The sequence below is a fragment of the Sarcophilus harrisii genome, chromosome 3 (assembly GCF_902635505.1).
Source record: "Sarcophilus harrisii chromosome 3, mSarHar1.11, whole genome shotgun sequence".
Taxonomy (NCBI): domain Eukaryota; kingdom Metazoa; phylum Chordata; class Mammalia; order Dasyuromorphia; family Dasyuridae; genus Sarcophilus; species Sarcophilus harrisii.
In genome coordinates this window covers 483,886,443-483,911,969 of record NC_045428.1, presented here as the reverse complement: position 1 = coordinate 483,911,969, position 25,527 = coordinate 483,886,443, and the positions used below count along the sequence as shown (strand labels likewise).

General features: G+C 31.9%; 1 protein-coding gene across 3 annotated transcripts in view; it reads right to left on the bottom strand.

The window, feature by feature from the left end:
* ATM (ATM serine/threonine kinase) overlaps positions 1 to 25,527 on the bottom strand; it is a 116,071-nt gene that overhangs the window by 40,027 nt on the left and 50,517 nt on the right. For all 3 annotated transcript variants that reach the window (XM_012545048.3, XM_023499472.2, XM_023499473.2), the window contains exons 28-39: positions 24,824 to 24,950; positions 23,460 to 23,659; positions 22,292 to 22,466; positions 21,829 to 21,993; positions 14,545 to 14,677; positions 11,793 to 11,888; positions 9,182 to 9,353; positions 7,240 to 7,381; positions 6,234 to 6,410; positions 5,476 to 5,653; positions 4,342 to 4,429; positions 1,798 to 1,953 (exon numbers count right to left, since the gene is read on the bottom strand). In XM_012545048.3, the coding sequence (XP_012400502.1) occupies positions 1,798 to 1,953; positions 4,342 to 4,429; positions 5,476 to 5,653; positions 6,234 to 6,410; positions 7,240 to 7,381; positions 9,182 to 9,353; positions 11,793 to 11,888; positions 14,545 to 14,677; positions 21,829 to 21,993; positions 22,292 to 22,466; positions 23,460 to 23,659; positions 24,824 to 24,950 (1,809 nt within the window). The remainder of the gene's footprint in view (positions 1 to 1,797; positions 1,954 to 4,341; positions 4,430 to 5,475; positions 5,654 to 6,233; positions 6,411 to 7,239; positions 7,382 to 9,181; positions 9,354 to 11,792; positions 11,889 to 14,544; positions 14,678 to 21,828; positions 21,994 to 22,291; positions 22,467 to 23,459; positions 23,660 to 24,823; positions 24,951 to 25,527) is intronic.

The window sequence follows — 25,527 nt, the reverse complement described above, 5'->3', positions numbered from 1 at the left end:
TAACTCTTGTTAGAAGTCAAGAGTACAGATATCCATTTTTCCAGTATACAAAAGTCTCACTATGTTTATGTAAAATACTGGCTATCTTAAACAAAAAATGTAACCAACATGTGAAGAAGACTGCTAATTTTACCATTTTATGTTCTCTTTCAATAGGAATGATTTTGTGGCAAAGGATCAAGATTCATTCCTACAAATTGCGGCAGAACATACATTCCTTCATATTAAAACTGATTTTAAAAATCAAATAAAGATGGCACAAAGATCAAAGAGACAATAAAAATGAGAGTACTATACTTTTTTCCAATGATTTGAACCATTACCTCCTTAACTCCATTTAAAAAAATTATCCATCATCAAACTCAACTCAACAAACATTTATTAAGTGAGTTCTATGTGCAAAGCACAGGCTAGATGCTAGAGCTACTGTGGTAGTCCCACTTTCAAGGAGTTTCAAGATTATTCACTAGAAACGATATATACATATATATAAATTTAAAATAATTTAGGGAAAAGGGTAATACTAAGGATTAAAAGTATCACAAAATCTTTTCCTAAGAAGTGCTCCTAGCTGAACTCTAAGAAGCAGAGATGACTACAAAGTGAATTCTAGGCATGAGCAATAGACTGTACAATTACACAGAAAAGCTAATGTGGCCTAAGAGAATAGTAATATATTAATAACTGACATTAAAATTGTTCTTTAATATTTGGAAGATGCTATTATCTCATCTGATCCTGAAATTAGACTTGTGAGATATGTCAAAAATATTAACATTCTAATTTCACCTAAGAAGAAAATGAGATAGTAATGTAAAATGACTTGTTCAGGATCACATCATTACTAAATACTTCAGGCAAGGTGTGAACTCAGGTCTTTTAACTCTACAGGGTTTGGCTTTCTGCCCACTATGCCATGCTGCTTTCAGGTCTTTTAACTCTACAGGGTTTGGCTTTCTGCCCACTATGCCATGCTGCTTTCAGGATATAAGTAAAATAATATAGATCGCAATTTTATTGCAGAAAAATAATTTGTAGCTATAATGTGAAGAAGACCGCTAATTTTACCATTTTATGTTAAAGGTCAGGTTAAGGGAGTTTAGAAATATTAATTCAGCCGACATGTGAAGAAGGGAGAGCAAGGAAACTAATTAGAAAGATGGTACAATAATTTAAGGAAGAGGTGATGAGGGACTAATGGTGATCTCAATCAAAATCAGTAAGGAATGAGACTAATTTCATAAGTTACACAAAGTAATCTCTTTCATTAATTAATCATTAAACCTTACATTGCTATAAAGCAGAAAGTAACAATGTATTTGTCTTCCCAATTTGTTATTTGATCATAAGCTGAGATAATGAACTGTAACAATAAACTTCATAATTTCTCATTTGTCAAGAAAAATTTTTTAGTGATTTAGATTTAGTGATAAACTTAACTGAAACAAAGATGTGATCATTCACTCATTCAAAAAATATTTACTACACACAGACTGAGCCTCATCATTGGGCTAGACACATTAAGTGATACAAAAAGCTTTACTTTCCTCACCAATTTAAAATCAAATGGAATTCTAAGTATTCTTAATTGGTAAAGGAGGTTGTTTATTACCAACTACATACAATTCTTTCAACCAGAAAAGAACTCTTCTATACTCTAAATAGCATCATTTACGCTTTTTTCGGTATAAGAACTATGTCTAAACTATCTTTTTTTAAAAAGTCCCTTCCTGCCCAAATCCAAGGAAATTTATCACATCATAAATACAAAGAATTTTAACTTTTTCAAACTATTACCTTTTCTGTTGATCATCCGAGTTTTTCCTGTCTGCATAGATTTCTGCATACAGTAATGCTGTGAAGTGAGCTGCACAAGACTGAGCTACCATGGCAACCTCCAAATAATTCAACTCCAGCCAGAAAGTGTCATCAAAAACTGTCCCTGAGAAGGGTCTGATAAAAATTAAAAGTGAATTGGAATCAATTTCTTAAACTTTAATTAAAAAGTTCCAGTATAATACTCTAATGATAGGTATACAGCAAATAGTGAGCTAACTAGAAAGTCAAGTTACCCTGCTGCTTTGTTAGTGGTCTAAATACAAAAATAATTTATTTCAAAATATTTAATATCTAAAGCTCTTATTTAGCTCTGATATTCTCTGCTTCTAAAATCTATTTGTATAAATTAGCTATTATTATAAAAATGAAAAAGAATTTTAAAAAAAGACTTTAAATCAACATGTCTATACAATAACATTTTATTATGCAAAAGTTACTGGTGCTGGTCCTATTTCTTTGAATATCTGTAACAGAAAGAATCTAAAGTCAGTTTAATAATAATGAAAATTTTGCTCTTTCCCTGTCTTCTCGGAGATTCTGGGACATTAACTATATAAACTGTTTAATCTAGAAACACAAACACATTTAAAGGCTTATGGTTGCTTTTGTAAAGAGGTGGAATTAAAGATGAATTTAAGGAAATAATCAAAATAGGAAGAACTGAAATGGTGATTGGAGAAAGAGAAGAAAAGGTAGGAAAGAAACCTAGTCTTTTAATAGGTTCACAATAAGATAAATCAGCACAAAGCTGTTTCTAAAGCTTGAATTTTCAAATTATTTAAGAAGTCCTCAAAATCTCCCAACTCCAAAATCTTCACCTAGCATTGCCACTGATAAAACATCAAAGAAAGATATTAATATAAAACTGATTGGAACTAAGACCACACAATCCTGCACTACAAAGAAATCACAGAACACCTAACCTAACACATAAACAACACATGAAACATGAATTTTCCCTACAATATTATGACATTATAGGACATCATATGTAGACAATATTGTATGATAAAAAAGGAGGCTAGGCTATACTATTCAGAAAGCCCAAGTATTAGCAAAGTTCTTCAGCAACTCTGCCTAGGAATTAAAAACACAGAAAAAGGAAAATGGGGAGGTATAGCCGATCACTGAACCTAAGTTTTAGGGATAGATAGAACCTAGTCCAATTTCCTCATTTTCCTGAATATGGAGGTCAAGTATACATTGAGATATATAGGAAAGGCTAGAAATTCATGTTTCAGCTTCTCCCACTATACTATGCTGACTTCTTTATTCTAAAACTATACAACAAAAGACATCTCTGAAAAAAATGAACCATATTGACCTATCCATGTAGGCCACTTGGGGATGTATTATTTGAGGAGCAAATTTATTGACAAAATCAGTACGACAACAGCAATGTGATATAGTCCCAATGTAAGGGTTGGGGGAGGAGTCTCGTATGGTGAAATAGTTAGTACAAAGGCCTTAAAGCCCGAGATCCCCCATGTGGTTTTCTGTGACCAGCAGCCACTGCTTTGTGATCAGAAGGTCTGGTTGCATTGAGATCTGCATCATCAATGGGAGGCATCGCCTTCTCTAAATGGCTGTGCATGTGACCTCATAGACCCTATATAAGCTGTGGAGACCAGGAAGTAGGTGGAGTTTACTAGGCATTCCTCAGGAATTTACTAGGAGTAATCAGGAGGTCAGCTAGGGAAAGATGTGTATACATGAAATAAAGATTTTGAACTTAGATGCAGCTGTCCTCAGGTGCTCTGTTAAATGTGAGAACCACTGCTTGGTGAAGTCGTGGCCAAGGATCTCTGAAGACCTCTGATTGAGATATGACTGGTAAAGAACCACTGTGCAAGACTGTGGCCAGAGAGTTTTCTGAAGGCCTGGGAATTAAGAGGGACTGGTAATGGTAGATTCTGGGTAAAACTACATCCCAAGAACAAGACTTATCAATGCAAAGCCAAACAGATATTAACATATTATCCTTAATCTTATAAGAGAAGGTAGGCCTTTTGACTATTCATGTTCAGAATCTATTCATAAAGCCTTAATTCTATTTCTGCTGCTTCATACCTGTGTGGTCCTAGACAAGTCACAATCTCTTTGTACTTTAATTTCTACATCTATAAAATCAGAGAGTTGGACTAGGTGAACCCCAAGTCCCTTAGACAAGTTCTAATTAATTATAAACAGGTTCAGGTGTGTAACCACAGATTAATAAATAGGATATATAAAGACCAACATAAAAGGGCAAGATTTACCAAGTTCTGGTAGCCCAGGCATGGTTTGATTGGGATTCTAACTACCCTAATTTCCCCAAGAAGGATAGCAATCCATTTCGCTTTATAAGCTATTTAAGGTTATTGCAGGTGACAGCAATAGTTACCTAACACTTTAGGTATCTTAAGCTAGCAACTAATATTAACATGGTAAAATAAAAGCTTTTTTCCTTCTTTATGATTCAACCTCCAAAATAAAAAAAGATCATGATAATGCATACATTACCTTCTCTGTCTTCTCATATAATCCACAACAGCAAGCATTGTTCGTCTTGATTTTTTATTTAAAGATCCTCGAAAAAGAAATTCTGATTCTAAGTTAAAAAAAAAAAATATGGCAGAGATGAACTTCTTCTGATCCATCAAATCAAAAAGTACTACCTAAAATTTTTAAATCACATCTGTGAGATATGTGAATTTTCACATATAGCTTTTTTAATCATTTCCTCTAAAATAAAATAAAATGGATAAGGAATAAAGAATTACAGGATTCTTTTTTTAAATTGAAGCAAAACAGTGAACAATTCATACTAAGTATATGGTACAAGTAAAGCTACTGTTTGAAATTTTATGCTGTGGCAAATATCTATAGCCATATCAAAAACATATAAAACTTAAACTGAATCCTGAAAACAATTTAAAAAATAATTCCCAAGTTATCAATGAAGTTATTAATGACCAAACAAATGAAGAATGTATAAAAAACTGTTTTAATCTACATATTATTTTAATAAATCAAAAGCATAAAGATATTTATAAACATTTATACAAAGCTTTTGCTTACATACATGTGGATCATATATTCTTTAGACTACATATGGTTATTTCTAATCATAGAGTCGATTTTGCTGGCCACCTCATAATTCTATGATACATGTCTACCTTGTGATTACTTGAAGTATATTTACACAAAACAAAGTAATTTCAAAACTAACTTAAAAACATAATAGAAATATGTTTAGAAGAATCGTATATGTTTAATTTATATTGGATTACTTTCTTCTAGAGGAAGAGGGTGGGAAGAAAGGAGAGAGAAAAATTTAGAATACAAGGTTTTGCAAGGATAAATGTTGAAAACTATCTTTGCACGTATTTTGAAAATAAAAAGGTATTATTAAAAATTTCTTAAAAAAGAAAAAACATAAAAAAGAAATCTTATTGCCCCAAACTCTCACAAATTTCACTATTAAATCAAGTGAAAATAAAATACTTGTAATTTTGATCTTTTAGAGCAAATGTTTTATCATCTAAGACACTGCTCTCCCTCTTTACTGGCATGGATAATCAAGGGTTGATTCCTTACATAAAAGTAAGTCTGGTTCTATTTTAATAACAATTGAATAGTAGAAGGTTTTAATACCTGAATCTAAATTTGCAGGAGTTGTAGATCGGTTGGATTGTGAGGAATGTCTGAAACAGTTCGTAAAAAATCCCTGGATATGCACAGATAAAAGATTTCGCCAGGACTCATTTGTATCATGGAGCAAAATATCATGAATCAAATATGGAAGCACATACTGACAAAAGCTGGGTTTCACCTAAAATACACAGATATATCTGGTAAAGGGTTTAGGCAAAATAACATGGCAAATTTCATATTTTCATTCCTTTTCATAGGTTTATTACATTTTTAGAGATCTTAAGGGATTTGATAGAGGTATACTAAACAGATGCTACTAACATTTACAACAATCATCTGAAGAGAGCCATGATATCAAAACATGAAAAATGTTTTAAAATCATCTAATTCTTAGTAAGAGCAATTACTTATAATGTATATCAAACTTTTTATGAGATGTATGATATGAACTGAATGACATAGGACTGAATAAAATATCAAACTTAACCTAGAGGAAAATATATGTCTTCTATAGGGAACCAAGAACTAGGAAGTGAATAATGATACATTAGTTAAGACAAATACACTACATATGCCAAAAAGATGAGGTTTGCCATCAACTATGAAGATTTATAAAACACTTGTGGAAGACTGTAATTATTACACATAAATGAAACAAAAAGCAAAATTTATGCAAAATAAAGAGAATTTTTTTAAAAAAGCAAAAGACAAGGGATTGAGCCAAGCAGAATCTTAGAGATCGTATGTATTCTTCTTACTTCACACAGTGGCTTCAATAACAAAAGAATTTCACTTTTTATGCCCCCACTCTTCAAAAGTGTACAAGTCAATGTCTTGATCCAACTATCATGATTTTCTTCCTGTGGAACCCACAAATTTGGATCATCCAAGTTTTCCAAAGGATTTTCTTTGTCAATTCTAGGAACTTCTAGAAACTAGAAAGATAAGTTTCAAGTCATATGAAAACAATAATGAGACATTATTTTCTCTAAAAGATCCCACAAATTATTCAATCTCCTCTTCTTCAGAGGGTTTTTTGAGGATGGAAAGAGATAATGTAAGTGAAAGTATTATTTTCACATATATTACAAAGTAAGTTTGCAATGGCGCCTAAAAAAAACACTAAATTTTAAATACAGTTTAAATACAGTTGCAAAAGCAAAATATTTAGTGGTAATGGTGTGTTCCAAAATTAAATTATCAACAATAAATTATTTCTTAATTGACTGACATGAGTAGATGGAACAATGAGTGAGGAAAACATGGAAAACAAATTATCAAAGTGAATACTCCTTCTTACATTCTTAACTAATGCAAAAGCTTAAGGATAAGGAAATTTTAAAAATTAATATATTATCTTTTTTTTTCATAAAAGAACACTGCGATAAGTTGTTTGGATGATCACATATCAAGATGCTATATAGAGAGAATTCATGTTTCATGTAGAGATCAAACAAGATAATCTCCCAACTCTATCACCGTGTAGAATTAGGATAAACCAGCCTACCAAGCTATGGGAAAAAAATATACAATTCAGTTTACAAAGATGGGAAATAAAAGAATTGCCTATCCTCCTGTTTTTTTTTTTTTTAATTATTTGCAAAGTGTACGATTTTAATATCCTTCTTGTCTAAAATGTTAGTGGAATAAGATAAACTCTCATAAGGGAATTACATCTCATTCTTCTCTATTTCCAATGATACCCAACCGAGTGCTATGCATTCAAAGCATATTCTCTAATTACTGAGCAAGTAATAAACATACCTTTTTCCTAGATGTTCTAAAAGGTTGTAGGTATATAAGCATGGGATCAGTTGTTTTCTTATAAATCTCCCAGAACTCATGTCCAGTCTTTGTGGCTAAAATATTTTTCAAACATGCAACAGCAGCTGATCGAACCTTAACACTGAAAAATATATACATTTGAACCAGAACCTTTCAAGACATTACATAAGCACTTTTGATAAATTTAATAAATGATCAACAAATTCCTTAGGAAGCATGAAAATAAGTTCAGAAGTATACATAAAAGAATTTAATATAATCATTTAATACAATGATGAAGACAATTAAAAGATAAGACATGATCCTTCAGCTTAAAAGAATATACAATCACCCACATTGTATTATATAATATGTAGTGTATATATATACACATACACACACACACATACTATATAATAGTAGTACCACTATTACAAATTTCATAAACAAATTCACTATCTTTCCTCTTTTTGACCTCGAAAAGTAGTGTTTATCCCTCAGAAGTACTTATGTTCTATTTTGTGTTTTATTTATTTCTAGCTATGTCATATTCTTCTCTGGCCCCTCTCACATCTTAAGCTACAGGAAGGGAGACCACATCTTATATCTTTGTATCATTCTATATGCTTCATGTTCCATACAGTTATTTTCTTCTTTTTTCAGTTTGGAACTGTGATTTTACTAGCTTTCCTGTCAAAGAAATTCCCTCTGCAGGACAGCATTTGATTTCCACCTTAAAAGACTTAGGAGAGTTGTCTGAGGCACTCAAGAGTTAAATGATTTACCCAAGGTCACATAGCCAGATTATGTCAAAGGCAGAACTTGAACTTCTGTGGCCAATTCTATATCTACTATACTAGACGTATCAAAAACATGGTACAACCCTCCCTAATCGAGAAATATTTAACAAAATAAATAAAAATATCACAAAACATAATTAACTGTAGTTTACTAAGTCAATCCAAATCAATCTTTATGTATAATTCTCTTTGAGTTTGACACCTTTGCATGACACTACACTATTCTGTACAAAACAGCTATTTAATAAATGTTTGTTCATTTGAATTCTCCAAATGAAAAAAAAAAAAGAAGTATTTGGAGGTATTCACATCATTAATTTTGAGTATATCCAAACGCTAGTGGATCCCCTTCCCTTTTCTCTCTCCGCTCTTTCACTAGTGATCTCATCAATTCCCATGAATTCAATGAGCATTTTTATGAATATTTATATATCCATCCTTAGTCGCTCCTGAGCTTCAGTCCAACATTTTAATTGCTTATTAGACATTTCAAAATGAGATCCCAAAGATAATCTCATACTCAACATGTTCAAAGAAGAACTTATCATCTCTCCTCTGGTCCCCAAATCTATCTTTATTTTGAATTTCTATATTACCATCAAGAGCACAACCACTGCTTCAGTCATCCAGGAACACAACTTGATATTCATTCTTAATTTCTCACTTTTCATCACACAATGAATCAGGTTCAAATCTTGTTTCTAGCTCTATAATTGACTTGTATAGGCCTCCTCCTACAGTCAGGTAACATAATGGATAGAGTGCTGGGCCTACAGTTAGGAAAATTTTAGTTCAAATTTGATCTCATATACAATTCATATATAAAACAAAACTGATTATGTGGTAATCTAATGGACTGTATGATATTTCAAATCTAGTTGAAATCCAAATCTAGCCTCAGATACATAGTTAACTATGTGACTCTGGGCAAATCATTTAATCCTATTTACCACAGTATCCTCATTTGAAAATGAGCTAAAGAAATAAATGGCAAACTATCCCAATATCTTTGCCAAGAAAATACAACAAAGAGCTGGACATTGGAAAACAACTGAATGCATGGAAAATTCACATATATGAATCTCATTTCCTATGGGACAGAAAAATTAGGCAGTATTGCATAGAAACGATCAAGTACTCACCAATCTTCAACCAGTGCATTATTTAAGTATTTGAGCATTATGAAGGTCCACTGAAGTTCTTTATCCTCAAATAAGTCAATGGCCTTAGAATAAGATGCATCTTTACCATGCTGAATGGCTATGGTAGAAAAATCTATAGGACCCACTTCTCCCAAGCAGTTTCCAATGGCCTCTACAAATAGAAACACCATTTTGATAAAAGCTGAATTTCTGCAGAATTGCTTCAGGGTTGAAAAAAAAATAAAATAATCTCTTAATGCTAAGAAAAGCCTACTTCTTCACAATTCAAAGTTAAATTATGTCATATAAGATTTAGATTGGAATAAAGAAACAAACTTATTTAGGTCTTGAATGACCTCAAATTTCTAACAGTTTTAGGCTCTTCTTAACACCAGTAACCTTCCAGTATCATTAAATGACTGTAAGTCATGGAACATCAATGTTTCTAGACAGATCATTCAGCCTCTCAGCCAGTAAGCAATGGAGAGGTGACAGGAAAAACTAATTATGGCCTTAACATTTATCTACATACTTATGTACAGAATATATGCATTTAAAGAAGTGAACTTGCAATTTTAACATAAGCTGATAAATTTACAGACATCTCTAAGATTTGGTGTGATGAGATATCTGTACACTTAAAATATAGGAGTGGAAAAAATATGCCTTAATGAAAAGAAATAATTCTAAGGGAAAAGGAAAGGAAGTAGCACCTTTAAATCATGAATATGAGTATATAAAAATCCACAAATGAGAAAGTGGGATGTGCATTTGGGTGTAGATAAAAGGGGAGACAGAATGACAGGTTTTTACTCTTGGAATCTAAAAGAACTAATAAATGAGCCTAAATATAGCATAATGGGAATTGGGAGATAGAAATTTTACAGGGATCAGTTTTAGTAAAATGACAAGGTCAGGAGTAGATTTTAAGGATTTGGTCCAAATCACAATGAATCAAAACACATAATCAGGACAGTTTTCTGGCACATGAATTATAAACCGTAATGGCATAAAGCTACCCTGGAAAGCTGCCAAGCATTACATCAGGTATTTGGGCTCCTGCAAGGTTCTAACAATGTCTAGGTTTGTATGAGCAGAAGGTGCATTGGAGGTGTTCAATACTTTCCAGACTATAAGAGTCTGCTACAGTCTCCATCTGCCATGCCAGCCCCTCCTCCCATTGGTGACTTTTTTTTGAGGCTTCCATTTTAGGGAGGCCATAGGCATCTGATCTTCATTCTCCTCCCATCTGTGCTCTGCCTTCCTGGACATCCATACCATGGTTCACCTCAAGAACCTTAATTCTACCAATTGCTTTTCAGTTCCCTTTTGTGTGATGTCTTCCCAAATAGAATGGAAGCTCTGTGAGGATGGAAATTTTTTTCCCTGCAATATCTGGCATATAAGTGCTTAATAACTAATTGTTGCCTTGTGAAAAAGGTGGTAAGATTTTCTAATTATAGGCTTAAAAAGAAATACCTTTTTACTGGATTGTGTGCTATTTCACAGAAGTTATGCTGGAAGGGTAGAAATACTTTCCAGTACTATCATTTGTTATATTTAAAGCAATAGAATTCTAACAATTTTGGGCCAGATATCTTCTTCCTTCTCCTGTTCTGAATCTATGAAAATCTGTACAAAGCAGAAAATCTGCTACTTATGCTGAGAACAACTCCTAAATACATTGGGGGAAAAAATATTTTTTTCTACTGTACACAAAGCATGGAATTCTGCTTTACTCCCTAAAGTTTAGTCTCAAAACTTTTTTGTAACAACCCTGGCAGTAGGAAGGTATCTATAGTTTTCTCCAAGTCCTTTCTATATGCACATCTGTAATACTTGTTTAAATAATTTACATGAACAAATACTGTCCTATTATCCACTTTTAAGTCTAAATAGGGAAAAAAGAATTATGAAAAAAATCTAACACGCCTTATTTCCCTAATACCCAAATTAGCAAAACTGCATTGTACTTTCCTTTGGTGGTGGAGATTTTCATACATAAGATCTAAATAATTGGTCATGAAAAGTTAGAGACATTTATTAAGCTAATGAAATTGCCTTGTGATATATGACTGTGTGGAATACTACTGTGCTAGAAGAAATGACAATCAAGTTACTTTCAGAAAAACCTGAGAAGGCTAAGATGAACTATTGCAAAGCAAAGTGAATGGAACCAGAAGAACACTCTACACAGTAACAGCAATAATATGGATGAACTATAAATAACTTAGCTATTCTCAGGACAATGATTCAAGATAATTCCAAAGGACTTGTGATAAAAAAAAAAAAAAAAGCTATCTACCTCTAGAAAAGTAACTGATAAGAAAAAAAGAACTTGTGATGAAAAAAGCTATCTATCTCCAGAAAAGTAACTGATAAGAGTCTGAACGCAGACTGAAACATATCTTTATTTTTCTCAGGGTTTTTGGTCTCTTTTCTTTTATAGGGCTGATATGGAAATATGTTTTGCATGACTTCAGATGTATAATTGTTATCACATTTTTTGCTTTCACAATAGGTAAGAGAGGTTGGAGGGAAAGAATGAAGAATTCAAAATTTCTAAAAATGAATGCTAAAAATAAATAACAAAAATTTTAAAATCATTTACCTAAAACTTCCTTTTCACCAGTATGGTTTATTGCCATCTTAGATAGTTGCAGTAAACTCACAATAAGCTTCACCATAATGCCATCTTGTGGGTTATCTAAGATTATGAAGGAAAAAAATTACAAACATCCCATTTTTACTTAAAATATCAGTTCAAAAACAAATACTTATGTGCAAAGCACTTGTTAGGGGTGGGAATATAAGACAAAAAACAAATAATTCCTGCCTTCAAGGAGTTTACATTTTACCAGGTAAGATAATAATCACAACAAGCAAATTATCTGATTATAATTCATTGAGCATAGATTCAGAGTTCTAAAAATTGCCAGAGATCATCAAGTTCAATCATTTTCATTTATAAGATTTATAAATGATGAAACCAAAGGTAAGGGAAGTTAAAAGACTCGCCTCATGCTCACACAAGTAATAAACAGATTTGAAGTATTTGTTGTTTGTTTTTCAAGTATATTCCCCTCAATAAGTGTGCATTAAATATATTTGAAACACCCTTAAAATATCAAATGCAACTATATAAATAGTAAAAATGCAACCAGCAACATCTGGAATATAGGGAGAAAACACTTTATAGGGAAAATTTTAGGATGAAAGCCAAAGACTCAAAGGAACTCCTAAATGAACAAAATCATTAGTGCTGATGATAAAACACAATCAATATGGTAGAAAGAGCACTGGACTTGGAAAGATGTAGTTTTGTCAGTTAATACTTATGAGACTCATGGAAGTCACTTAAATTTTTTTTTCTATTAAATACATAATTTATTATTATTTTTTTAATTTTATTTTTTATTAAATAACTTTTTATTGACAGAACCCATGCCAGGGTTCACTTAAATTTTTCAAGTTCGGGGCAGTAAGATAGCACAATGGATAGAGTACCAGTCCTGATGTTAAGAGGACCTGAGTTCAAATCTGAACTCACTTAACACTTCCTAGCAGTGTTACCCTGGGCAAGTCACTTAACCCTAATTGCCTCAGAAAAATAAAATAAAAATTTCAAGTCCTCATATGCACAAATGTGGCAATAATATTTTGTGAGGAACCGAGGAGAAAGAGAAAGGGAGACAAAGATAGAGAGAAACAGAAAAGTGTGTGTGTGTATGTATTGTTATTAAAATAAAACACAAAAAAAATACTTAGAGATTACTGGTATATAAACCAGTACATATTCTCTTCCTTCTAGGTCTCCAGTAATGGAGTTCAATGAGGAACACAGAATTCATAACAAAAATATCTGTAGTTGGATTTCCATAGGAAGGATATCCTCATTGGGCCCAGCTCTTTCATTTAAAAGAAAAATGCTGATGCTTTTTCTTTACATCACAATCATCACAATCATGACCCACCTTTAGAATAATTCATGTCTAGAGGAAAAATATTAGCTATGAAAATTCACATAATTAAAATAAGTTCAATAATCTTTGAAGGGGAGAAGGCTAAAAAACTGCTTTATTCATATATAGAAAAATTGACACTATAAGATAATGTAACAGATGAATGAATACTAATTCAAAAAACAGTAGATCACCATGTACATAAAGAAAAAGTTTCCTAATACTACATTATAACTGTTTCAACTCAAGAACAAAATACATATATATCTGTATTAAATCATATGACATGTAACGTTGATCACATTATTCTAATACTCAAAAACTTTTAATGACTCTTAATAGCCTATTGAATAAAATTCCAACTATTTAGTGTAGCATTCAAAGTGTCCCATACTTTGGTCCCAATCTTACTTTTCCACGTTTTACAGGTCCTCTTTAATTAGCTTATGCTTTAATTAACTGGACTATTCATTGTTCCCCAAACAAATTTGGTATTTTCATCATCTCCATGACAAAGAATGTCTTCCTCCAACTTTTATCATCTTTCAGGGCCCATGTTAAACGCTATCTCTTCCATGAAAACTATTTTAAAACTTTAGACAGAAGTAACTATTCCTTCTTCTGAACTGTATTACTCTGTATCACTATTATATGTTTATTATTCTCTATTTTGTATTAGTTATTTGTATTTCTTTCTTTCCTACCTAGAATATAAACCAGTTCAAACCAAAGACACAATCTACACCTCTGTAAATTCTTCAGTATCTACACAAGTAATTTGCATCTTTCTTTCAATATAAACAAGAAACCAGTGTAAACATAACAGAAAATTAAGGTTCAGTTACACTTGAACCACAGCAGAATAATGGTGGCAAAGAAAAAAGATAACTGTAACACAATTTACAATCAATATTACAGACAAATGCATTATCCCTCACTGTATTCATAGAATCAAGATCTAGCTAAAAAAAACTACTGCTAAATTGGAAATTTTATTTGTCACAATCTACTTAATTTCACATATTTGTAATATCTGAAGACAACCCAGGAAGTCATCTTGAAAGGATATGCCATTCTACTCTAAGTCATATGAAAAAAAATGTCCTTAATCTAGGAATACACATTAACAAAAATTAAAAACATTAATAAGATGTCAAGATTAGAGAAACTTTACTAATTTTGTTATTAGTATGTATATAAAGTGACATGTAAAAGAATTACAAGTTTGCTTCTAAATTTAAAAAATCTTACATATAAAAATCTAAACTCTAAAAAGTGATAAATTAGGGAATATTAATATTATGAAAGGAGTGTCTGCTTTATTTAAAAACCTTTCTTAATTTAATTCCTCTAAGTAATGAGTTTCTAACATGTAAAAACCATGCCATAATAATTTGGTACCTTGAGATTCTTTCAAAAGGTCTTTCATTTGATCTTTATGTTGTTCCAGTTGCTTTCGAAGCTCCTTTAATCCTTCAAGTCTGGTCAAAGGTAGTGAATCACAGATACTTACCGAAAGGAAATGATGAATTTCCTAGAAAGAAATCTTTAATTTAAAATTGCTTCCAATAATAAATAAGAATTAAAGATTGATTTATGATAGCTCTAGAAAAAGTCTGCTGGTATACTAGATTGTATAGGATATAAAAGACATAACAGATAAGAAGCTCATGGAATAACAAGCATGATAGTGTTATAACATTTATTATTAGACAGTCCCCATATTGAAGAGTTGTCTTAAAATAAATGTTATTAAGATATATATATATATAAAATCTAATTTATATTTTAATATATTTAACATCTACTGGTCATCCTGCCATCTGGGAGAGGGGGTGGGGAGTAAGAGGTGAAAAATTGGAACAAGAGGTTTGGCAATTGTTAATGTTGTAAAGTTACCCATACATATAACATGTAAATAAAAGGCTATTAAATAAAAAAAAAAGATATACATATAAAATTATAATATGCACATATCAAACAGATAAAATGTCAAACATGCATAAAGCTCTTTCATTTTACAAAACATTTTGTACAACTAGGCTATTTGTCCAAAGTCACGCAAGAAATGAAAGACTAGAATGCAGGTTTCCTGACTCTTCAGTTCAATGTGCTTTTCATTATATCATTTATATATATAAGAATATTATTTCACTATATCATTTAAAGCAGACTCTAATTCAAAGAAGACAAAATGAATTTTTTCTTATAACAAATTATTTCCAGAATTTCAATGTTACCCCCTTTGCAACTAAATGTTGTCTGACCTAAATCATCAATATAAATTTTTCACAGGTGGAATTATTAATAATGACATAGAAATGTCCTAATAATATCAATGTCCCCCTTCTAGGAAGTTCTATTATTCATCTTTCCTGAATCAAAAAAGTAAAAAAACTAATAGAAATAATAATTCTTATCATGGTTTGAGGCAAAATAGAAATGAAAAGGGAAGAAAATATAATACATTTTTTTAAATATACATGTCATAATAAAATTTTACTAAAAGTAAATTTGGACCAAGAACGCTTAATAAAAAAAGAATAAAATTCAGTTCCTGATTTTTGACGTCTAAAATGGTGCTATTGTTTAGATACATCATAAAACACACACAAACAGACTCAATGAAAGCATTTACCTAAGAAAGGAAGATTCCAGTATCTATAGATATTACCTGGAAAATGAGATATTTTTTTCTAAAATATACATTTTTCATTTCAATTTCCTTTTTTCAAATCATTCAAATTCAAGTCTTTCCTATGTAATTACTGAAAGGGTCTTTGATCTAAATTGGGGGATCTCATTAGTTTCCAAAGACTCAATTATCCTCAATGTACATATCACTGTCAGATCTATTTGTCTAGTCTTAACCTTTATGCTCAACAGTTTCATATCTGCAAATGCCATTCAGATATCTTGAACAAGAAAGATATCCAATAGACATCTTAAAGTCAACATGTACAAAACTTAATTATCTTTTCCCTAAAATCCTCCTCTCTTCCAAATTTCCCTATTTCTGTCAAGGGCACTACCATCATGCTAATCATCTAGGCTCACAACCTAAGTATTGTCCTCAACTCTTCACTCTCATCTCATGTATCCAAACTGCTGACAAGTCATATTTCTACATATGGAATACCTCTTGAATATACCTCCTTCTCTCCTCTGACACAGATGCCAACCATGTGAAGATGCTTCCCTCATACCTTGACTACTGCAATAGGCTTCTGCTTGCTCTCCTTTCTGTAAGTCTCTTCCTGCTATAGTCCATCTTCCACTCAGCCATCCAAACCAATATCTTAAACACAAGACCAACTATTATCTTCAAGTCTTTCAGAACCCAACACATCTGGATGCATGGTGGAGCTTGCTATTAGTATTGCTCCCTTCCATGAATGTGGCACAGAGCCAAGGAGGGACAAAAAATTTTAATGTGAAGCAGAATGACAAGAACTCAAGAGGTTTCCTGACTTTCATTACTGCCTTCTCCAGGAACCAATTAGAAAAGACTTACATAAAATACTATCTCCAGAAGCATAAGACACTGGCTGAACCAGCATGGAATCTACATTTAACTAGCTGGTTTGTTATTCTGAGTAGAGGGTAGATTCTCTGGCTCTTCCCTACCTCACCAAAGTATAAGAGGCCATGTGTTTCCAGATCGAGTCCTAGGGTTTGGTCTCCATATCTCTGCCTTCACATCTCGCCCAAACCCCAGGCTCAGATTGAGATCTGACCACCTACTCTTCAGATTTTGTCTTAAATACATTTTTCAGTCCCTCTCTACCAAAACCTGTCTTCCTCCTTCTGTGACTAGATCTCACCATCTTTATTCTGTCCTAAGACTCAGATGGTTTTCTTTATCACTGGAGAAGCTGACCCCTTTCAGATGCTGTAAGAAAAGAATGACTAAAGAGGTAGAATAGGGTCTATGTATCTGATTTTGTGATTAGCTGGGGAAGTGATATGAGACATGAGTGACAAAGCAATAATATAGCAAAATGAAAAAAAATAAATAACACATAGACAAACATACACACACCTTATTCAATAAACTCCAGTGAGTCACTATTATCGTTCTATTACAAAATCCTCATATAAACAAACCTACTGGCATCCATGACAAGAGCAAAAATCAATAAATAAAGATTCAAGGAGTTAATTTTGAATCCCTCACCTGAGTAGCAAAAAGATAAAATCCTTTATTCTTAAAAGGAAATGTAATAAAAAATACACACATAGACACACACACACACACACACACACACACACACACTTTGCTGAATGCAAAGTCTGTGAGAACACAATTCTAAATCACAAGAAAGGAAGATGGATGCTGAACCTTAAAATTTTTCTACACTGCCTGGAAAACTCTTACCCCAAAAGTCATTAAAACATTATATACCCTTAAACCCAGTAACATCATTGTTAAGAATATACACTAAAGATAGGGGGAAAGTACCCACACATTTAAAAAAAATTATAGGAGCACTTTTCATTGTAGCAAATAGCAAATAACTGGAAATAAAATGAGTGCCTATTAATCGAAGAAAGTCTGAATAAATGGTGGCATATGAATATAAAGAAATATTATTGTGCTATAATAAATAATAAGAGATTTAGGGAAACCTAAGATTTATATAAAATATTGTTAAATAAAGTAAAAAAAATCAATAATCTAATTTATGTAATGACTATAGTAATAAAAAGGAAAACTGTTTTTGAAAAACTTAAGAACTTTGAATGCAATAATCAAACACAACTCTTGAAAAACAATGTGTGTAATATGTTTCTCTGTTTGGCAGAGAGATGACCTTATGTTTAGGTTATTTTGTTTATTATAAGGGAAAACTTTCATTTTCTTTTAGGAGTTAAGGGAAGCAGGGAAGTGACAATGATGTCAAAAAAAAAAAAAGAAATGAATATCTGTGAATAATTTTAATTAACAATAGTAATCACAAAGTATTCACCTAAGTACTAAAAGGCTATTAATATAATTATTCATATTATATAACATAATGATGCCTCTCATAGCAAGGATGAACCCCAGGTTCTTAAAGGATATGCTAGTGATGTCAGGTTTTATCATACAGCAGGGCTTTTTAGCAGTCAAAATACACTGAGTCTAGTTTCTAAGGAATAGAAAAGCTTATAACTGGCAAGACTGTTATTCTGAGACTGAAGAATTAATTGATCATAGCAAACCATGAAAAAAAAAAAAGAAAAAGGTTATACAATGATCGTCCTGGGGAATAACTGCAGGCTGGAAACGCAGAGCAGCACAAAGAGTACACAAAAATCTAGAAAATGCATCAGACTAAAAAACCAAGACAAAAATCATACAGTTATATTTCCAAGCCAGGTCAATAGAGACAGATAGATAGGGGTCTGTGGATAGTGAGGACAGATAGATAGGATAGATCTTGATCTAGTCAGCAGGGCACTGCAATGCATTATAGCGCCCCAGAACTAAAGGTGGACCAGGCTGTGTACCAATGAAAGAGGAGGTCCTAGAAAAATTCAGGGGAGGATCTCAACCTCATGCAGCATTCAAGAAAAAGGATTAAATGGTAGCTTTATCATTAACTACCAAGTTCTCAGTTAGAAACCCAGAACAAAATGAGAAAGGCCTTAAAGTCTATGAAAACAGGCCTAGGCTATGGATTGAGTAGAAGAACTTCAGAGGCAAGCTGAAGTTTTGTGGTTCTCTCCCCAGAAGCTGACAAGGGCTTCAATTCCAGCCTACAACCTAGGCTGAAGTCTGGAATAGGAAAACTAAAGCAGGAATCCCAGACCAAAGGGAAGCCTACACATCTCTTACTCTGAAATTATAGTGCTTTCCAGGTGGACCAAAAAAAAAAAAAATGACTCCATGAAGCAACAAAAAATATTAAAAGATTGTCAAAAATAATATAAAGAAAGCATAAAATATCTCATAGCAAAAACAACTTGTCTGGAAAACAAATCAATAAGAGAGAATTTAAGAGTCACTGGACTACCTGAAAATCATGACCAAAAAATAGACTAAAGATAATATTTTTAAAAATTATATGAGAATCAGTTGGAAAAAATATTAAATGCTCCTCAGCAGGCCGAGCAAATATAATAAAAATGACAATTCTACCTAAATTAATCTACTTATTTAGTGCCACACCAATCAAACTCCCAAGAAATTATTTTATAGACCTAGAAAAAATAATAACAAAAGGTCAAGAATTTCAAGGGAATTAATTTAAAAAAAAAAATGCCAATGAAGGTGGCCTAGCTGTGCCAGATCTAAAACTACATTATAAAGCAGTGGCCATCAAAACCATTTGGTACTGGTTAAGAAATAGAATAGTCAATCAGGTGGAATAGGTTAGGATCACAGGACAAAATAGTCAATAACTACAGCAAACCCAAAGACCCCAAGCTTTTGGGATAAGGAAGCACTATTTGACAAAAACTGCTGGGAAAACTGGAAACTAGTATGACAGAAACTAAGTATTGACCCACATCTAACACTATATACCAAGATCATGATTTAGACATAAAGAGTGATATTATAAGCAAATTGGAAGAACATAGGATAGTTTACCTCTCTGATCTGTGGAGGAGGAAGAAACTAGAACTCATAATTGAACATCAAATAAATAATTTTGATTTATATTAAGTTAAAAAGTTTGTATACAAACAAAACTAATGCAGACAAGATCAGAAGAGAAGCAATAAATTGGGAAAACATTTTTACATTTAAGGGTTCTGATAAAGGCCTCATTTCTAAAATATAGAGAATTGATTTAAATTTATAAGAAGTCAAGACATTCTCCAATTGTTAAATGGTCGAAGGATATGAACAGAAAATTTTCAGATGAAGAAATTAAAGTCATTTCTAGTCACATGAAAAGATGTTCTAAATCACTCTTGATCAGAGAAATGCAAATTAAGACAACTCTGACACACCTCTCAGTTTGGCTAAGATGACAGAAAAAGATAATGACAAATGTTGGAGAAAATGTGAGGAAAATGGAACACTAATACATTGTTGATGGAACTGTGAATAGAACCAACCATTCTGGAGAGCAATTTAGAACTACACTCAAAAAGTTATCAAACTGCGCATATTCTTTGACCCAGCAGTATTTTTACTAGGCCTATCTCCCAAAAAGATCTTAAAGGAAGGGAAGGGACACACATGTACAAAAATGTTTGAGACAGCCCTTTTCATAGTGGTAAGAAACTGGAAACTGAGTGGATGCCCATCATTAGAGAATGGCTGAATAAGTTATGATATATGAATGTTATAGAATATTATTGTTTTGTAAGAAATGATCAGGAGGATGATTTTAGAGAGGCCAAGAGAGAATTACATGAACTGATGCTAAGTGAAATGAGCAGAACCAGGAGATCACTGTGCACAGTAACATCAATATTATACAATGATCAATTCTGATGAACATGACTCTTTCCAACAATGACATGACTAATGCCAGTTCCAATGATCTTTTGATGAAGAGAGCCATCTACACCCAGAGAGAAGACTGTGGGAACTAAATGTGGATCACAACATAACATTCTCCCTCTTTTTGTTGTTGTTCATTTGCATTTTGTTTTATTTATTTTCCTTTTTGATTTGATTTTTCTTGTGCAGCAAGAGAACTGTATAAATATGTTTATACATATCGGATTTAACTTATATTTTAATGTATATAACATATATTGGATTGCTTGCCATCTAGGGGAGGGGAAAGAGAGAAGGAGGGGAAAATCTGAAACATAAAAGCTATGAAAGGGTCAATGTTGAAAAATTATGCATCCATGTTTTGAAAATAAAAAGGTTAAAAAAAAATCATGAGAAAACTGCCCAAAGCTCTTTAGAATAAACAGCAAGGTGAAAATAGAAAGAATCCATGGGTAATGTTTAAAAAAAAAAAAATCCAAAAATGTAAATTTCAGGTAATATTAAAGTCAATATCTAAAGTCTACAAATTTAAGAAAAAAATACTACAAAAAGGCAGAAAGAAAGAATTCAAATACTGAGAAGCCACAGTCAGGATCACACAAGATTCAGAATAAGACCACATAAGATAATAGCTACCCTTAGAAAGCAGCAGAGAATACAGTATTCTAGAAGGCAAAAGATAAAGTTTTGTCAACCAACAATAATTTACCTAACAAAATTGAGCAAAATCCTGCAAAGGAAAAAAAAAAAAGGATCTTTGATGAAACAGGACTTCTAAGCACTCCTGACAAAAAAATTAGAGTTTGAATAGTTAATTCTGAAATACAATCACAGAAGTCAAGAAAAATGTTTAAAAAAAAAACAAGTAATCTTAATATTCGATAACATGTATCTCAAAAGAAGTCTATCACTAATAGCTATATTTTGATGAACTTAAAAAAATAGGGTAAAACTACATTAGAGGTATATATAAATGCTTTATTAGAATTACAACTGATCAATCACCTTAGTAATACTACCAAAAAGGGAAAGAGTTTATGAGGAAGCTGCTGTCTCTAATTATTGATACTTTTTTTTTTTTTAACAATTCTACTAACCTCCTTAACAATACGTTCTAGAATTCTGCCAGAAACTGAAGATAAACCCAGTATTTTATATATTTATGATTCTATGCTCTTCCCTTTTATGAACATTCAGACATTGGATAATGTAGTAATTAAATAATGGATTAGTTATTTCTTTACCTCCAAGAGCGAAAAGGGTCCTTTACTGTATTTGATTTTCTGCTGAGTGATACGTAAGTCCTTAAAGGCTTCATGATCAGGAAATGGGTCTAGGAGTCTAATTGTGTGATAAAGGTTTTCATTGTCTTTGTTTTCTATCACTAGATATTTCAACAGGTCTAAGACCTAAATGCAAATAGGAAAAAAAAATTGAAAAGGAGGAAAAAATAGCTTCACTGGAATTCACAAAACTACAACAGAGTATAATTAAGGAAGTCAAATGCAATAAAAAGTTGGTTTTAAAAATACACAACACTGTTTTTTTAAATAGCAAAAAATATTAGAACCACTTAAAATGAGCAATTTCTTACATATGTCTATACTTAAAACATTCTTTTAAAATATGAGGTACACAAAAAAACCTATGGTTCTTAATGACATTCTATTTTAAGGAAATGTTTATTGAGATAGTCTAGAAAATTACCTGTTCCTGAATCTCCAACTGGTCACCCACCAAAGGTATGATTGTGCCCACAATAACATGAAGATGGCTTTCCAAAGCATCCTTACAGTAAGTCACTGCTGTCCGGCAAACCTTACTTAACAGGTCACAGCAGATTGAAAAGCTGCGCAATGATACATCCATGAAATGGGAAGGCCTAACACAGGAAGAAAAAATTTTGTTTTTAAATTGAGTTTCTTTCTTAGTTCAAAAGCCAAACACTTCTTTTCATCTCCTCTAATTCATATATAGTTTGGGGAGAACATTCAGTTTTATAAAATCACACACTTTTAACGTACAATAAAAACTGAAATGGAAAAACAAACGACTTTTTGCCTTAATTTAAATTAAATTTTAAAAATGCATGGCCATATACTAGTCACATATCAAAACCCTTCAAACTTTCTAAGACTATAAATGAAAAGATACTGCTTATTTGCATTAATGAAAGGAATTAAAGAAATGTGAGTTACCCATATCCAAGAATTTACTGATCTGTCCCTCCTCCTACAAAATTTAGATATTATTACATGTAGATTTGACAAATTTTATTTTGTGGAAAAAAAAGATATAATTTAAAATAAAAATTCAGAAAATCCTTTATTTGTTGTGTAATTTCAGTCTCAATTTCACTATTTGTAAAACTGAAATAATACCTGCATTAAAGGATTTGTTGTGAGGATCAAGATAATGAATGTAAAGTGCTTCACAAACCTTAATGCATTATATAAATATCAGAGAGCATTGCTCTTAAAAATATCTTATGGGCTCTTACATCAAGGCAGTATCTTTAAAGAGATATTTGAAACAAAGTGAACAGAATAAAGGATAAGAGTATAAAAGTAAGGATAACAGTATCAAGTTAATATTTCTATAGTGATTTCTATCTGCTAGTTACTATGTTATTAGCACTTAACAATTATTATCAAATTTGATTTCCAAAATTATTCTGGGAGGTTGTCATTATTATTATTATTTCCCACTTTACAAATGAGGAAAATGAAGAGAACAAAGGTTAATTGATCTGCCCAGAATCATACAGCCAGTGCTTCGGGTCAGATTTGATCTCAGTTCTTCTTGACTCCAAGCCCAGCACTCTAGGTACTACATACCTATCCCTTAGATTATATTAATCAAATAAAATATTTACCTATTATTGATATAGTGGATTAAGGTATAAATAATATCTCGAAGAACAAAAGCCCAAGCTCCACCCAAGCCACTTTTTATTTCTCTCAGTAATAGATTAACAAAGAGATGATATACTTTAAGAATTCTATTTTTTTTATATACATTATTTGTTTCAGCTGCTTGTTCACATATGGCTAAAAGGATTTTCTGGAAGGAATCCTAAAAAACAAACAAAAAACCATGAATGAAAATCTTTCTAAATATGCCAAATAGCATATTCATAATAAACATTTTTATTCAAATGTGCTTATACAACTTAGACAAAAGTGAAATCAAAGGCAAAATGTTATTGCAAAAGTTATGAATTACTTCCTTAAACTATGAATGAAAGACAGTTTTCAAAAGATACTTATTTTTTTCAAATGAGCTATAATTTGAAGAAATGTTTTTGTACCAAAGCAAATATACTCCCATAAAGAAATACCCAAAGTGACATGGGTCATCCATCTGTAAAAGAAGAGAATCTAAGGAAAGAAACAAATCTTAAAAGCAGCATAACAAGAGAAGCTACACCTCACTAAGCAGATCTGGACTGCAGTCCTATTGAAGAGAACAATTTAAGAAAACCTCAGGTGGGACCTAGATTACCATTTACCTGTGAGTGCTGTCTCAGCTTCATTCCTAATTTCAATTCCCAATGCTTAAAGTCATTTCTTTCTAACTACAATAAGTTAAAAGAATGTTACCTATAAACTTTATACCCCAATTGTGACTGAGGCATAAATAATTAGTGTGTGAAACACAAAAATTATAAAATTAAAATTTTAAGAGATTTTTCTACTTTCTATGAAATATATCTATTTTTGTGATTAATTTAATTCTTAAATCAGCCTTCATCCATCCTCAAGATGAGCTGCCAATTTATCTCCTGAGGACTTTCTCTTTTATGCCATAAAAATTTCTTCACCCTGGAAACTTACTCCATTCTTGGACTATTTTTCTCAAATCAGCAGTATCCTTCAACTCTATGGTCTTACTTCTGATTGGCTCATTCCTCACAGAACCTACAATTTATGGAGGCTCAGGGCAAAGATGTGTTCATTTTCATCTAAGCTGCACTATTGATTCATCTCCAAAGGACTTTCTGTACTCCCTTTTCCCTAATGTTTCAATGTTTCAGTTCCCTTTTACTTCTTTTCTTGTCTTCCCTAAAATATAAACTCCATGGAAGCAAGGACTATCTTTCTGTTTCTATTTGTATTTCCTGTGCTTAATAAGTACCTGTTTACTAAGACGTTTCATAAGACTTACAAAGAGTTCATATTTCTGCCTGAAAAATAAATCATTTTCTTTTTGGTTAATTAATTTGTAATTAATACTTACTGGGCTCTTAGAAAGAATGTCTACAATACTTTTAAACTTTGTTTTATGGCAATTGCTGATATAAGCCAACGTTGCTTTGATCACATGTGATGGAAAGTATGGAGGATTAGGGGCAGGATCAAGGTCCCTAAAAGTTATAAAAAATAATGAAATGATAATCATCACAATAAAGTTGCTTAAAAAATATTTCAACTGTATTAAGAGTATGAAGTGCCCAAAGAAAAACAATAGCATATAATAAGTGAAATAAAAATAAAATATTAAAAGAAGTCAAATTTTAATTGAAATAATATCACAGCTGGTATAGAGTATAGTCTGTGTAGTTCTAATAACAAATCAATAACAATTACCCATTTGACCAATCTATCACAAGTGACTTTTTTAGAATAAATGGCATTTTGATTAATACTAATTCAAATAGAGATAATAATGCTAATATCAATTTTCAAAATTCTGGTAATAATTATGTACTTTTCTGAAATGAACAAACAGCATTATTTTAAAGTTAAGTCAATGAACTGACTACATAAAACACAGATCATAGAGATTGTGTGTGTGTGTGCGCGTACACATAAACACACATAGTCAGAAATCAGTGAAGACTCTCTAAATAGCTAGCAAGTTGAGACTCATGAGAAAAAGCAGTCTCCTCCCTTCTTTGCAGAGAATGGGGAAATGAGTGTGACATCTTTCATGCACTATCA